We start from the raw sequence: 14,337 nt of genomic DNA, 5'->3' as shown, positions 1-14,337 counted from the left end.
GTGAAACAGTACGAATTTGAGACCCCATATGGTTTTCTAGTAGTCCTCCCATGACAAAAAGAATATTATTTCCAAAGACTGTATTTTGAACTACTGTGCACTGAAATTAAAAATTAGAAATAGTTTGACCCCAAATTCCAATAAAACAATACTTCAATGAAAGGTTCACATATTTTTAATGTACTAAATTTAGAACTAATTTGAGCAGATCACACTTTCATGTAAAAACCTGTGAAATCCTGAATTTTGAACTGCTTTCAGTGTGTGGTATGAGACACCTTAAGACATTGAGCACTTTTTACCATTGAAACCAAAGTGCAATGTCCCAGGAGAGGAGAACCTGAACCAAAGAATAGTTTTACTTTGAAAAAGACATGTAAAAAACATATTATTCAATTCTGTCTGTATGCTTTTTCACACTACTGACAAAACCTTTCTTTTCCTCCCCCATTTTCTTCTGTTAKCTCTGAATGCCCTGTAGGATTAATAGGGAGCAATCTAGATTTTAGTTTCCCTTCTTCTCCATGACAGAATGGCTTAAATTCTGAACTCCAGTCAGGCTGTTACAGTGTGAAAACACATCTCAGTCAGCACTTTAATTACTACTGATGATGAGACATCAAAAAAAGACATGAAAAAGCGCAGCTTGACTCTTAAGATTCTGTTGGTAAAATTCACATTTGAAATTACTTGTACAATCAAGTTCCTATTGTAAACTACATTTTTTTATTTAATGAACCAAAAATAATTTTAGTAACATCAGTAATCCCTTATATACTGGATAAATACAGAGCAGTGAAACCATCTCTACCATTTTTCTCTTTCTGCATAGCCTTTTGCCAAGAGGTGCAAAAAGCCTTGCAACCAGAAAACAATCAGTAAATAGCAACTGCTCTCCCAGTTCAGTAAAGACATGAGCAGGTTAACACCATACTTACCACTCCAATGGGGAAAGCTAAAACAGCCATCATCCAGTCACGGAGGGAAATGAGCTTTTTCAGCTGCCTTTCTTGTTCTTGGCTGTCATTTCCCTTGGTGAGAAGACTGGAAAGGTCGGTCAATACACAGATACCAAAAAAGACAGCCTGGATAACCTGCACAGAAAAAAAAAAGACTTTTGAACAGTGAAAACTCCAGACATTTGGTAGATAACAGGTGCAGAGGTAGGCACACGTGAAGATACCAGCGCAGATTTGACATGGGGAATGGGAAAATATCCATTGCTTAAATACAAGTAGAATATGTTCACATAAAACATAAGTCACTTGTGCTTTTAAACTGAAAATTATCTGGGTAAGTAATATGGTCACTTAAATTAGTTTTCTAACGTTTTGTCCAAAAAATTCACATTCTGAGAACACTGAAATAAATGCTTTGAGGAGGATGTAAGTGCACAGAAAATGCGTTAATTAGATAACCAGTAAGCCTTAAAAAATTGATTTTGCTGACAGTGGGTTTGCTGTCCATTACCTCAGCCAGAAGATCCTGGCAAAGCCCCCACAGATCTTGTTCTTCATTTTCCTGGAAGAACTTACGTACACGGAAGGCTTGTTCCAAAGGTGGCGCTTTCCACCATCACCTCAGGGAGGACTGGACTGTAATGATTACCCCCTCCTTAACTTCACAAAACAAGGCCCCAAAGCCATAACGTCGGTCTGGATGGCGGAAAAAGTGAGAAACGCTCCCTATAAAAGCAAAGCCAAAGAAAAAGAAGAGCAGCTCTTTCTCTTGTGTCAGGAGCAGTCTCTGAGGCCTCTCCCTGTCTTAGACAGTCTACTCAGAAGTGAAAAATGTGTTTGAGACTTTCATTGAAATTCATCATGCATTAAAGGCTTTGACAAATCTATCATCAGCTCATTTCAGATAACAGCAATAAAACAAGCAAGTTGCAAGAGTTATTCAAGCTACTTTCTTTTCATGATGGAAAACTGTCATTTACTTGTCATTATCTTTTTTGTGTTTATCTATTTGCTTGTGATGTTGTAAGATTATCTATGGTATTAAATTAGTAATTTAATAATCTGAACCCACTGATTTGGTTCAAACTTTACTTGATCTTAGTTTGATCACTGCATTTTTCTTCCCTAATTAGCTTAGTAAAATTGTAATAAGTTAGCTCAGGAATGTTCTTGCCTGAGGACATATTAACTTGCTCATCCTTTTTAATACAGTTCAGAAAAAGTGCTCAGAGCTTGTTTACTCACTTAGATTGAAGCCTGGGTCACAAACCCATATGCATCAGGTAATCTCAGGTAAGAAATCAGCAAGACATTGGCATGGTTCCCAAATTGCACAGTGCTTCATCAAAAAACATAAACATATGCTTAAAATACATACTGGATGTTTTTCAAAACAAGCATGGAGTACTAGTTTAAAAGTCTGATTGTAAATTGAAGTGTTCTTCTGATTGGGACCTCAAATCAAGCAGCAGACCATCAGTAAAAAATAAGAATAGGACAGGCCCACATTTGGCAAAATGCAATTTATTATGTGCATATATTTTTGCAGAATTTAGACTATAATTAGTATCACTAAAAAAAAACCCTTAGGCTAGTGGGCCCAAATTTGGAATACGGTAGGGAAGAAGGAGGAGGGAGGGAAAAAGTGAGGAAGTTAGAATAACATAATATTGGACTCTTCAATACCAAACAGATGTTGACTACTAGAAAGAAATCCAGAAAAGTGTAATGGTTGGATGCAATAAAGTACATTCTCTACGTCAACAACCGTTATATAACCTGAACAATGTGGCCAAGATGCAGAACGATACAAGCAAATACTTGTAAACTCCGGCTGTAAAGCTGCGATTGACAGACCTTCAGATGACCGCTGATTATCCCTTGTCACCATCATCCTACAGGAGCTGCCTACACTTTTGCTGCCAGTGCTCTCTCCTCTCCACGATGTAGATACATATATTTTGCCTCATAAATAGCACAGAGCATAGATGAAGCAACATTACAAAACGTTCCCTGAAGCCATGAAACACAGCAGACTACCAGTGTTAGAATTGTATATTGAGTTAGAAATAGGTATTATTTCAAAAGACTTCTTGGAAAAGTTATCAGCTTCTACATAACTCTTGAAAGACATTTTAAATAAAATTTGGGACTCCTTGGAGCCACATAATCATATGAATTCATAATGCACTTTTTCATATTATGTGTTTGAAATAAGCATTTAGTAGAAGAAAAATCTCCCCATACTCAGCCCTTTTTTCTACCAAACAGATGACCTATTTGAAGAGAAGGAATAGAAGAACTAATTATGTAATTGCTTTACTTAGGAGGAGATATAATAGCCGTCTACTATTCACTCAAGAGTGTCAATGTCAAAGAAGGAAAAAGATTTAAGACAGGATTGGAAAAAAAGTATATCTACCAGTAATGAGATCAATCTGGGTGTAAAAATTTAGGCTGAGTACCAGGAAATATTTCCTAACAGCGAATTCTATTAGACCGTGGAATAGTTTCTCAGAGGAAGTGGTGGAAGCCTCATTGCTTGAGTCATTCAAACTGATATTGGACAAAACATTCAATAACATACTGCAGGGAACAATATTACACTGACAGGGCTTGGACGTGTGACTAATAGACCGTTTGCAGCTCTAACTATGATTCCCTGAAATGATATCTATCCAAAGTAACATAGACTCAAACAGTCTCACACCCACTTTCCAAGGGAATTGAAATGGTACATCCAGTAGTCAATCATAAACTGAACAACTTCTCTCCCCATTATCCTGCTATGAACATAGCGTTTCAAGGGAAAATGTAATGATATCATAGTGAATAACTGAAAATTCCTAGAGGGAAAGAAAGTACCCAAGATTTTAGAGAGTAGGTATAAGTAAACTATTCTATGAAAAGAATAACCCCCCCCCAAAAGTACCAGAAAAATCCATACAAGAAAGAGAAAAGTACATATTTACTGAGAATTGTTGAACATTGAGGACCAATGAAAAAATCCCATAGTGTTCAGGGAGAAATATTTCCAGCTTATTCACACAAATAACTTACATACATTAGTTATAATACTTTATTTCCTTTCTAGAATGTGTAAGAATATTCTTCTGACAACTGTCAACATCGAGGATTAAATGAGGACCTCCAGAACTGCATGAGCCTCAGTGGCATAAATTGAACAGCCAGAGTCACTAACAATTTACATCCTTTGTGGGTCTGGCACAGGAAAAGCATAACATACAGCTATTGGTGGCTTATGGTTTGAAAGAAGTTTTTAAAGTCCATGCTCTTTAGTGTGAATTCTGCAGAACAGATGTGAAAAGTTCACGGCAAGGGAGCAGAAACTCCCTCTAACCAACATTCTCCAAAATACCCTGATGTTACCTCAGATTTGGGATCCCATTTTCAAAACAAGGACCTCCTTTTGAACATCTGCGGGTGGTCAATCTATACATGGAACAGTCCCAACATGTTAAACAATTAATTGCCTTAATTTTTTCTTGGAAATRTAAGCAATAACAGCACAATGGAGGAAATACTTTCCAATTTTTGCCTCTAAGCACAGTTTGAAGGGAAACCAGTGATTTAGAAAATGACAGATACAAATTTGACATAAAACAGCCACACCTTCCTTACACCATTTAACAGTGAGAAAGAGGAAGAAGTTTGTAAGCAGAGTCCTCAAAAGTAAGTCTTTAAAACAGGCATAAAATGTTAGCTTACTGCAACTCCCATTTTTTCCACTGAAGTTTAGAGGGGCAAACGGTAATGTGGTTGATACTATAATACCCATAAGGCTTTGATAAGTAATGAAAATTAATGGCAATGACAATCTACAGGTATTTCAGTAATACAGAACTCTTAGCAGAGAAATAACTTTTTAAGGTGCAACAAGAGAAAACTGTTATGAGTTGAAGAATGAAAACAAGCAACCAAGAAACCTTTTCAAACAGTGGTATCTGTTTAAATTAAATATCAGAACAGTTTTTAGTGCTCCTTATGAATGATTAGAATCAAGTAAACTAATTGTATATGTCTGTCTCCTATGGCAAAATCAAGAATTGCTTCAGGAAGGCCATTTTGTCACAAGATGCTGACTGAAGGATAGCAGCCAATGACCTCTCTGTACCTGCCCTAACCTGACTCCTTAGAGTCTTAGCCTCTCAGGTTGAATGACAGAAAATATATTTCCTTGTAAACCTTTCTCCAAGCCATGGAGACTCCTTCCTCTCTCGTTCTGCAGAGCTCCACAGTGCAGGTAAAATCTCTGAGCAACTGAGGTCAATGGAAATTCTGTCACTATTCTTAACAAGGCAGAAAACTCCCATTAAATTCATTGAATCTAGGATTTCAGTGCTTGCGGTCTGATACTCTTTCAAGCTAACTTCTGTAATCAGAAGCATTCCTTAGAGCTCAGGGCAGAAGAACTGGAACAAGCTGTGGAAGCACTATTATTCATGGGTATTTTTTCCTCTATCTGCCTTTGATAATGGACAATTCACTGTTCTTCAAATTATCATTTTAAAGATTACCATATACCCCTTTCTTCAATAAAGCATCTGAGTAGGCTGGTAAATAGAGAGGACTGCCAGAATAAAACATACTAGAAACAGTCAAGAAATCAATAAAAAACAACAAAACAGCATGGAAAATGAAGTAACTTTAATACACTTCAGAATGCTCACGTTTGCACATAAAGTGCCTGCATGTGTATACATTAGGTACCTGTACCTCTCTTACCCAGGCAAGTTTCCACTACTAAAAGGTAATACTGCATTTAAGGAAGTCTTAAGAGTTTGCAGATACAACCTATTTTATAGGGAGACGAATTCATACTTGAAACCACTAAGGTGTCAGGGGTGGGCCCACAGCACCCTGGGCAGGACGCTGGTATTGGCAGGAGCAATAAAAAACAAAAGTTCGGCTCTACCAGTACGTGAAATCAAATTGCTGAAAGCTGTAATTTCCCGTATATTTCATATTTTGCAATCTGCCATATACAGAACATGTTCTGATTTTCCTTTGAAACAGCAAGAATATGATTAATAACCTCAGAGTATCTGTCACCATTCCTTGTCACCTTGCGTCACTTCTGCTTTCATTCTGCCAGCCTCTAGACATTATTAGCTGATATACAAATGTATTATGCTTCAGCAATTAGGGTGACTGTGTTTTAAGAAACCCTGAAATAATTTATGCTAGATTTTTATCTGTTTGCCCACTGTAAACACAACTGATTAATTGAACTCAGTATTTTGGGACCATGCACACAGAGCCTGCCCATCAAAAGCCAGGCGTCTGAGAAAGCAAATACATAACCTACAGGTAGAAAGTAAGGGACAGGGTAACAAAAAGAGAACAAGCCAAAGGAATACTAAACACATTTGACTTTGAACTGTCTGCTGGTTAGGGATCTTGAAATAGATATGTCTCCATTCTCTTTCACCCATGCAAAATTAAAAATTAAATTCCACCAGTAAAACATTACATTTTTTTCTATCAGAAGAGCTGTTTGAAATTTGGTATGTGCACAGATTCCACAGAGATGGACAGCCTTACAAATATCTAGCGCTGTCCTCATCAAATATGAAAACTCACCTTGCCCATCACAGCCTTCACTGAGGGAAGGAAAGGCTCCCATAAGCAGGATGTCACATGTGAGGACTAGTAAGGAGACCTAACTTTATTTTCATGAACTAGTCATATGACATGAATCAGAGCTTATAAAACATGACTAATTCCTTGCCATACGATGTAAGTCCAGGGACTCCTTTAAACATCATCCTCTACTTTCTACTTAACCTCTTGTAGTCTTGTTCTTTGAAGCCTACCAGGATCGTCCAAATGTAACCAAGGACAGGGTTTTAAACCAATGAGATTTTATAGATACACAAAAGAATAAAGTCAGCTATGGAATTATTACACATGGAAAAGAAACTTGTTTGATTTTTGTGTCTAGTTTTTGCAGGTATTAAATCATTTAAGCCCAAGTAGGTAAGTACATACCATAAACTATGGAAAGAGAATATAAGCTATGTATTTTAATCCAACCTTGTGCTTCCAAGGGGAGAGATGCATTTTAAAATTCTGCCTGCTGGAGGACAAGATGAGTTGTCATCTGGACAGACTGAAAAGCAAATTTTTTTTGTAAACTAAGCAACTTAAATAAGAAAGCAGAAAACCAAAATAAATGTGGGCTCCTGAAATGTAATTTTTATAGCACTGCCTCTCAGTCTATTATGCTTCACAATTTTCAGCAAATGAAATAAAAAAAATTCCTGATACATGCTATAACCATACTGCAGCCACCTCTTCCCTTCACTCTCCATCTTCCCTCCACCTTATCCATGAAAAAAGCTTATTACGTTACATTTACTGGGGAGGTTAAGTCTCAGACCATACGATTCCTGGCTCTCTGGTAATTGTTTTCAAACAGACGCAGCCCAGTTCTTGGAGAGGTAATGTGGCTGTGCTGAAGTAGTTTTAAAAGCAGTAGCTATTATTAGTATTTTTAGAAAGACGGGTACAATTCCCTACTACAACAGACCAAGCTGAAATTTGTTAAACTATCAGAAATGTTTGGAAATGCTTTAATTTTTGAAGTCAAAAAGCATATTTAGGTATGCTTTTTACATGGGTAAAATACCCATGACAAAAAATTGTCGTAGTGGACAACAATTGAGAAACTCGTTTTAAAGTGCTACTATATCTCAGCTGTGTTGCATAGATGACATTTCCAGCATGGTATCAGCATGACAGAGTATATGCCATCTGGCTCAAAAGTGCGAACAGCATGGAATCCACTACCACGTATCATATGAAAAGATGGAATGGAGAAACACAGAATATACTACAGCAATATAAATAAAAATTTGACCAGATACTAAGAGAGTGTTAAATTTCCTCAGATCTTAAGATTTTCAGCTGTACCGCTCTTCTCCAACTTCACATCCATCCATTCTTTCTTCTTCCTCTAAAAACTACATGTATCTTTCTGGATATTTTTGAATTACAGATGTCTGGATTTTTTATTTTAATCCTACCTAAAACACTGAAAGAAGCGCTAAGTTCACTGTTGCAACATTTAATAAATTATTATTCTATTTTTATCTTTATCTTTTGATTTTAAATTGTTTTGACTAAACTCATTTTCTAATAATGTCCATTTTCTCCCTTACTTTCTTGCATTGTATATGAAAAGCTGACATTACTACTTACTGTATCCTGCTTATAAGACAGTATAACTTCATTAAACTTATATAATCCATCCAGCAAACATGTATAATACAGTTTATTCAGAATAGATTATGATTTTATTAGGTTATATCTTTTATGTTTTTCTTTGCTAAAGCTTAATCTTATTAGAATTATACACTGCACAGAAGGTTATGTCATTATTTTGGCTTAAACTCTAATTTTATACATTTCAGCATGATTGGTACCATCTCTTCAGCAGTAGCCCTGCAGTGGCCCTGCAGTCAACAAGGCAGGCAGGAATGGCAGCTCTCTAGACAATGTTTGGGATAGCTAGCAAAGAAGCTAAGACTTGTTCTGCAGCTGTCTGTGCTAAACTGAGCTTTAGGATAGGGTTTCTGATGGCTGGAAAGTCTCTAGAACTTTGTAAGTGTATTACCCCCAAAAGAAATTAAATTTGATTAAAATAGAGCTTTCTCAAAGCAACGTCTTTCTCAATATTTTAAAATTTCTGCATTGCACCAACTTTTTTTAATGTTTAAAAATACTGTTTGAAAACCACTAGGGGGAAGTAATTTTGACACATCGAATCTGAAAACCAAACTACATAGAAGTTTTTAAGTGTCACTGCTTTTGCTTTTTATTTTTTCCCTTTTTTAATCAATAAGGTAATAGCTGACTTCTAAATTGCTGAATTTATAAATGGCAATGATTGATGTATCTCAGCAATATGGTGACAGATATGGAAATGCAAATAGAAAAGGCATTAAAATCTTCTGAGACATCACCCTCAAGGTTGCCCTACCATGTCTATAGGAAATAAAATATTTTAATTCCTCTGTTTTCAGAGCACTATAAAAACAATAATGAATGAATCCTCACATCAGTTCAGCAAGGCAGGCTATTAAATGACATTGTTTCAGTCAAGCAATTGTCCCTCTCCCCAGGGAAAGCAAAGGAAGGAAACATTGAGAGCTTAATGCCACCTCTTCATCCATCCAACCTACCAACAGCACACAAGCTAAGTCAGTCTCAAACCCATGCTGTGAAAAACAGCTCAAGTCTGCAATCATGGTAATCTTCAGCTTTTGCTTAAAGCAACTTTTCTTCCTCTGCTCACTGCTGCAGCAGCTGAAAGATAATTTATGATGGGAAGACAAAATATACTCATAAATAAAGTTGCTACTAAAATAAGGATGTTTTGTATTTAGATCATAGCAAAGGATGTTGCTATTCAAGCTTCACTTGAAACAAGGATGAGAGGACACATTTTTGTACATTAATTACAAAGCAAGTGGTTCAATGAAAGGTGATCTGACATTATTGTACTATACTCAAAAGCAAGACTATTTACAAAACACTTCAAGCAAAGCACTGTATGGTATAAAAAGTTGTATGTCATTCAAGAAAAAAAGTGTTCCTTATCTTATATGTCAAACAAAAACATGGAACACTCCCCCTCCCCCCCGACATAAGATAACTGAATTTAAATTAAATAATGGGGAAGGGTTAATCTTTAAATTTCACTAGGTGTGTGGCATTTCAATCCCCAGTAATAATGCTTCCCTGCTTACATTGTCTTTCTCATGAATAAGTTTCAAAGGAAATTAAGGATTGGTTTCCTTATTTTCCATTGGTGAAAGTGAAGCACAGAGAAGTGAGACGGTCACTGTCTCGCAGCAAGTCGGCAGGGGATCCAGAAAATGAACTCAAGCGCTCTTAACTCTAGGCAGTTCTCTAGTCATTAGAACACGCTGTTTTCCATGCATATGTGCTCTTACTTATAGTGATAGCTATTTCAGCTGCATACTAGGGAAACACTCCCAGCTTTCTTAGAGAAATAGCACTGACCTCTTCTTTCCCTCCAGATGCAGCCATACTACCATTAGTACAAATAAAAACATGTTTTTTCTTAAGCGGCTCATATTGTTTGTACAGTATCTTTCAAAGACCTTTTTTGCTTTACTGTATCTTTCAAAATTTTCTAATGGATAGATACTTTAATTCTGACTAGCTCATCTGCCTGTGCCAACCAATTAGCATTAACAAGTTCTAAAGCTTTACAGTTTTTAGAGTTTGTCCACTATATCCTTCCCACCTTGACCATTCATAACCTCAGTTTGTAATACTGAACAGCAAATTCTGATTTTGAGCAACACTACCACTGAAGAAATCTTTTAAATTTTTACTTCACTTGTAAGTACTTTTATTTTTCAGACTAATAATTTTCCAAAAATCCCCTAATTATTTTAAATAACTTGTGTCAGACTTTATGCTTGGAGAACAAGCAAACAAAGACAGCAAATGTATCTGAGTGGGAGGAGACAGCAGGGAATCGGGGCAAGGAGAGCTACAGCAAGTCACTGAAGCCCAGGAAGTGCATCAGTGGAGATCCTGGGAGAGAGCTCCCCAGCTGCCTGAGAAATACGACGATATTCAGCATCATTTCTGCTATTATGGGAACTAACATGTCTTTCTCTCAGCACATCAATGACAGGCATAACACTGAGTTCGATTCTTAGTTCTTCAAGTTCTGTTTTGGATTTGAACAGAAGAACAACAGCGCTTGAAACAGTTAAGAAAGCACCAGATAAGTCCAGAAAAAAGACCTCATCTTTGTGAAAGCTGGATACCTGTGGCACTAGAGACCAGTGCTATTAACAGCAGGTGTGGTGTTTTGGGTTCTCCATGGCAGGAACAGCACAAAGTACCAGCTTGTAGATGTGGCAGCACAACACAGAAAAAAGGCATCCATGCCTATCAAGAGACGTGGCCTACCAGTCCTGGGGTAGATCACATCAGGAAGTGGACAGTATCACCAATACTCAGCCAAACCTCTTAGTGGCTACTGATAATCACTGCATGCACCAGGTAGGTGTGGTGCACTATTAATTAACGTCATAGTTATAATTGTAATGCAGCTGAGTATAAGGGCTGTGCCAATAAACATGCTGGGCGAGCTGAGTCACTAGGAACTCCCTGGGCAGTCCTGGGAACTCCCCAGACAGTTTCTGTCCAGATGAGATAACTGACTGATAGGGAAAGGAGCCCGCCCCAGGCGGCCCAGCTCCACCAGGGAAGGGAGTGATCGATAGCAGAAGTCCCCAGGCAGTCCTGGCTTTGCATTAACAAGATAATGGACTGCGTGACAGGACCTGGCGAGGCAGGGAACTCCGGGCAGTCCTGGGAACAACCCAGGCACTTCCTGCTTTGCATGCATGAACCAACTGCTGAACTGATAGACACTATGTGTATATTCAGATGTGTTTATGATTGGATAGGAAGATTTTTGTACAGAGTTAAGATGGTTTTAACTAGTCAATGGAAACTGATCATGCATGCACTGGACTGGTGACATGGGACCACAAGCCAGCTGGGTTATAAGAATTCAGCAAGCAACAGTCCAGGGAGTCTGATCTGATCCAGCAGAAAATATTGTTACAAGGATGTTTGCAATGGAGACTCCTGTCACCACCCGGGCAGCAACTGACCATCCTGTTTGAGTGATTGCCCTCAAGAGTAATTACCTCATGCAGAAGATCCACATAAATCAGTTTCTTCAGCTAACACTTGCACCAGTGTTTGTGTAATATAGGCCAGAATGGTCTCTATGAAAAGGAGAGCTTACCACCAGGTATGCCGTCCATGCTGAAACCGCACTCAGACTCAAAACATTATGCCAGAGAGTAAGGCCATATGTCCAAGGATATGTATCTGATATCACTACCAGATTTCATATATGCTACCTACACTTCTGACTTGCAGAATACATACTCTTTCCAAAATAATTAATAAATAAGTACATTCCAATATTCTGGCCTCATCCTCACAACACAAAAATTTTGGTGACATAGATAATGTGCATAAATATTGTTGGTTTATACACATCACCCATTTATTTATAAGCTGGCTATAATCTATTATAGCACTAGTCACTGACACCACTGGAACAGGATAAGGACTTCCCAGGTCCAGACCACCTATAAATATGCAAAATGAAACTTCACATGAGAGTCCCTGAATTCAGATCTGCTGACCTGCTCTTTTGGGATTCCTGTCCTAACATATTCAGTTCTGACGGACAGTTGTTGCCCATGCACTACACAGTGAACTCTTGCTCTTTTATAATATTTGTGGTTCTTTACAGGAAGGATAATTGGTGCCACATGCATGGCAGGCTGCTGTTTCATCCTGTAGTCAGCAGCAATTTCAGAGACATCCCAGGCAATCTGTCACCACTGTGAGAAGCCACCATGGAAATATGTCACCAAATCATGTTTTTTTTTTCAGTCAAGAGGGGATTTTGGAGATAAATGTTTTTCACTAAGGATACCCAATGTCCAAATGTCTATTTTTGGTGGGAATGAGCCAGGATTATTTACAAATTCTCTCCCGCAGCAAAACCAAGACCTTTCCTTAACCCTTCCATTGATTTCACTAAGCCACAAGGTTATTGCTAAGGTCAGATGAGACTAGGTCACATTTGACCTCTAGCTTTTGATGAGCCAGGAATTCTGGCAGACAGCCCAGTTACAAATTTCACACAGCACAATCTGACCAGGGGGCTGAGCCCCTCAGCCCTCCTGTCACAAGAGCAGGGCCAAGTATCCCACACAGACCTGAAACTAGCTTAGCCTGAGAACCACTAAATGGGGCTGTTCCTCATGCATTCAGGAAACATTGGCATGGATTAGGCCTATATCCACAAGGTGGTTAGGTGTGACACCGCACAGGATTTTTAGACACCCAGCTCCCAAAGTGGAATTCAGAAGCCTGAGTTGTGTATACAAAACTCAGTTTACAAGAAACAGACCATAAAGTGGGGAGATGCCTAAGCAAAAAAACCTGGAAATAGTATGGGAAGAAATACATCTAGAACCCCACCTCTCTCCTGCAGGATTTGTACATGCAACACTGAAGTAACCTAAGTCAATTACTTGTGTGAGACTGGTATTTACTTGAAGCCCCCCAAAGGGTTAGACATTTAAAAAAGGAGTCATGGGGACTGTTTAGGAAAAGAGGAATTATTGGTATAAACTTTTATATGATATCACAGTGAATAGAGTACTTGCTCAGGACCCTTCTTCCATACCCATCTCAACACAAAAGGAGTTCCCACCTTAGAAGAGATATATTACTGACCATGCCAAAGCCTAGGATCCTTCCTGTTGAGTTGTGCCACTGTAAAGAGAACATGCAGATGTCTTTGGAGGCTTGTTTTGAGGTTCCAGTCCTTTTCCTAGATTTCACATGGAAAATCTATTTGCTAAAATACTTTAATTTCATCTGGAACAAGAAACAGGAACCAGAAGTCAGGACTTCTTTGTTCTGTCCCACACAACATGCAAACTGGACAGAGATATGTTTCTACTGTAGTTTTCTAGGAGTGCTCAGCCTACCATTTCACTCTTAAAATAGTTTGCCTGAGAGCGAACTTCTTGGTCAGGAGAGCAATACATTTACAGGCCTCCCTGCAGAGCTCAAATATATCCCATTTTTTAAGGCATTATTGAAACCTCAAGCAAAACACATACCAAAAGTGGTTTTCAATTTCCACTCAGACTCAATCTATTTACCTTGTTCTTCCCATTCCACTGAAGGAAAGAGGTATGTGTGAGCTCTAGCCATATCCAAAGCTCTGTATTATTATGCTTTCCAGACCAGATCCTTTGACTTCTTTGTTTCTATTTATAAACATAGTTAGGTATTACAAGAGCCAGACTATTTAACCACAAAGACTGTCAAAACAGATAATGTATTGTGTCTCACTGAATTACCAACTGGCTGGGTGCCTAGCCTTTTGACTTCTAAGGTCCATTCCATCATAGCTCAAGCAAACTCTTCTATCTACTTCAAAAATGTTTTGATAACAGACAATGCTGAAATGACTATATGGATGACGCAAAGTATATTTGTTAATCATTCTGCTGGTTAACTGCACTTAGTTGCTAGATCTAATACCAAGTTAGGAAGAGCCATGCTTCACCAAATAATGTAGCTGATGGCCTTCATTCTAAGAAGATACCACTCAGCAGGGATCTCCAGAAGTATCCATACTGATGTGTGCTCAGAATAGTAAAGGTGATTACTTACTCTATTGGAACTGGTTCTTTGAAAATTGTTTTCCTTATGTACATTGGGAGCGCATGTATATCCACAATGGGATCAAAATTAATAT

General features: G+C 38.1%; 1 protein-coding gene across 8 annotated transcripts in view; it reads right to left on the bottom strand.

The window, feature by feature from the left end:
* The window catches only part of AIG1 (androgen induced 1), a 130,930-nt gene that overhangs the window by 89,832 nt on the left and 26,761 nt on the right, over positions 1-14,337 (bottom strand). For all 8 annotated transcript variants that reach the window (XR_003256403.1, XM_026084298.1, XM_026084301.1 and 5 more), the window contains exon 2: positions 939-1,094. Coding sequence is in view for 7 of the 8 variants with exons in the window: in XM_026084298.1 (XP_025940083.1) it covers positions 939-1,094 (156 nt within the window). In the remaining variant the exon portion in view is untranslated. The remainder of the gene's footprint in view (positions 1-938; positions 1,095-14,337) is intronic.

Source organism: Apteryx rowi, unplaced genomic scaffold (genome assembly GCF_003343035.1).
Source record: "Apteryx rowi isolate R43461 unplaced genomic scaffold, aptRow1 scaffold_633, whole genome shotgun sequence".
NCBI classification, from domain to species: domain Eukaryota; kingdom Metazoa; phylum Chordata; class Aves; order Apterygiformes; family Apterygidae; genus Apteryx; species Apteryx rowi.
Note: the sequence above shows the minus strand (reverse complement) of the source record. Positions and strands in the feature narration are given on the sequence as shown.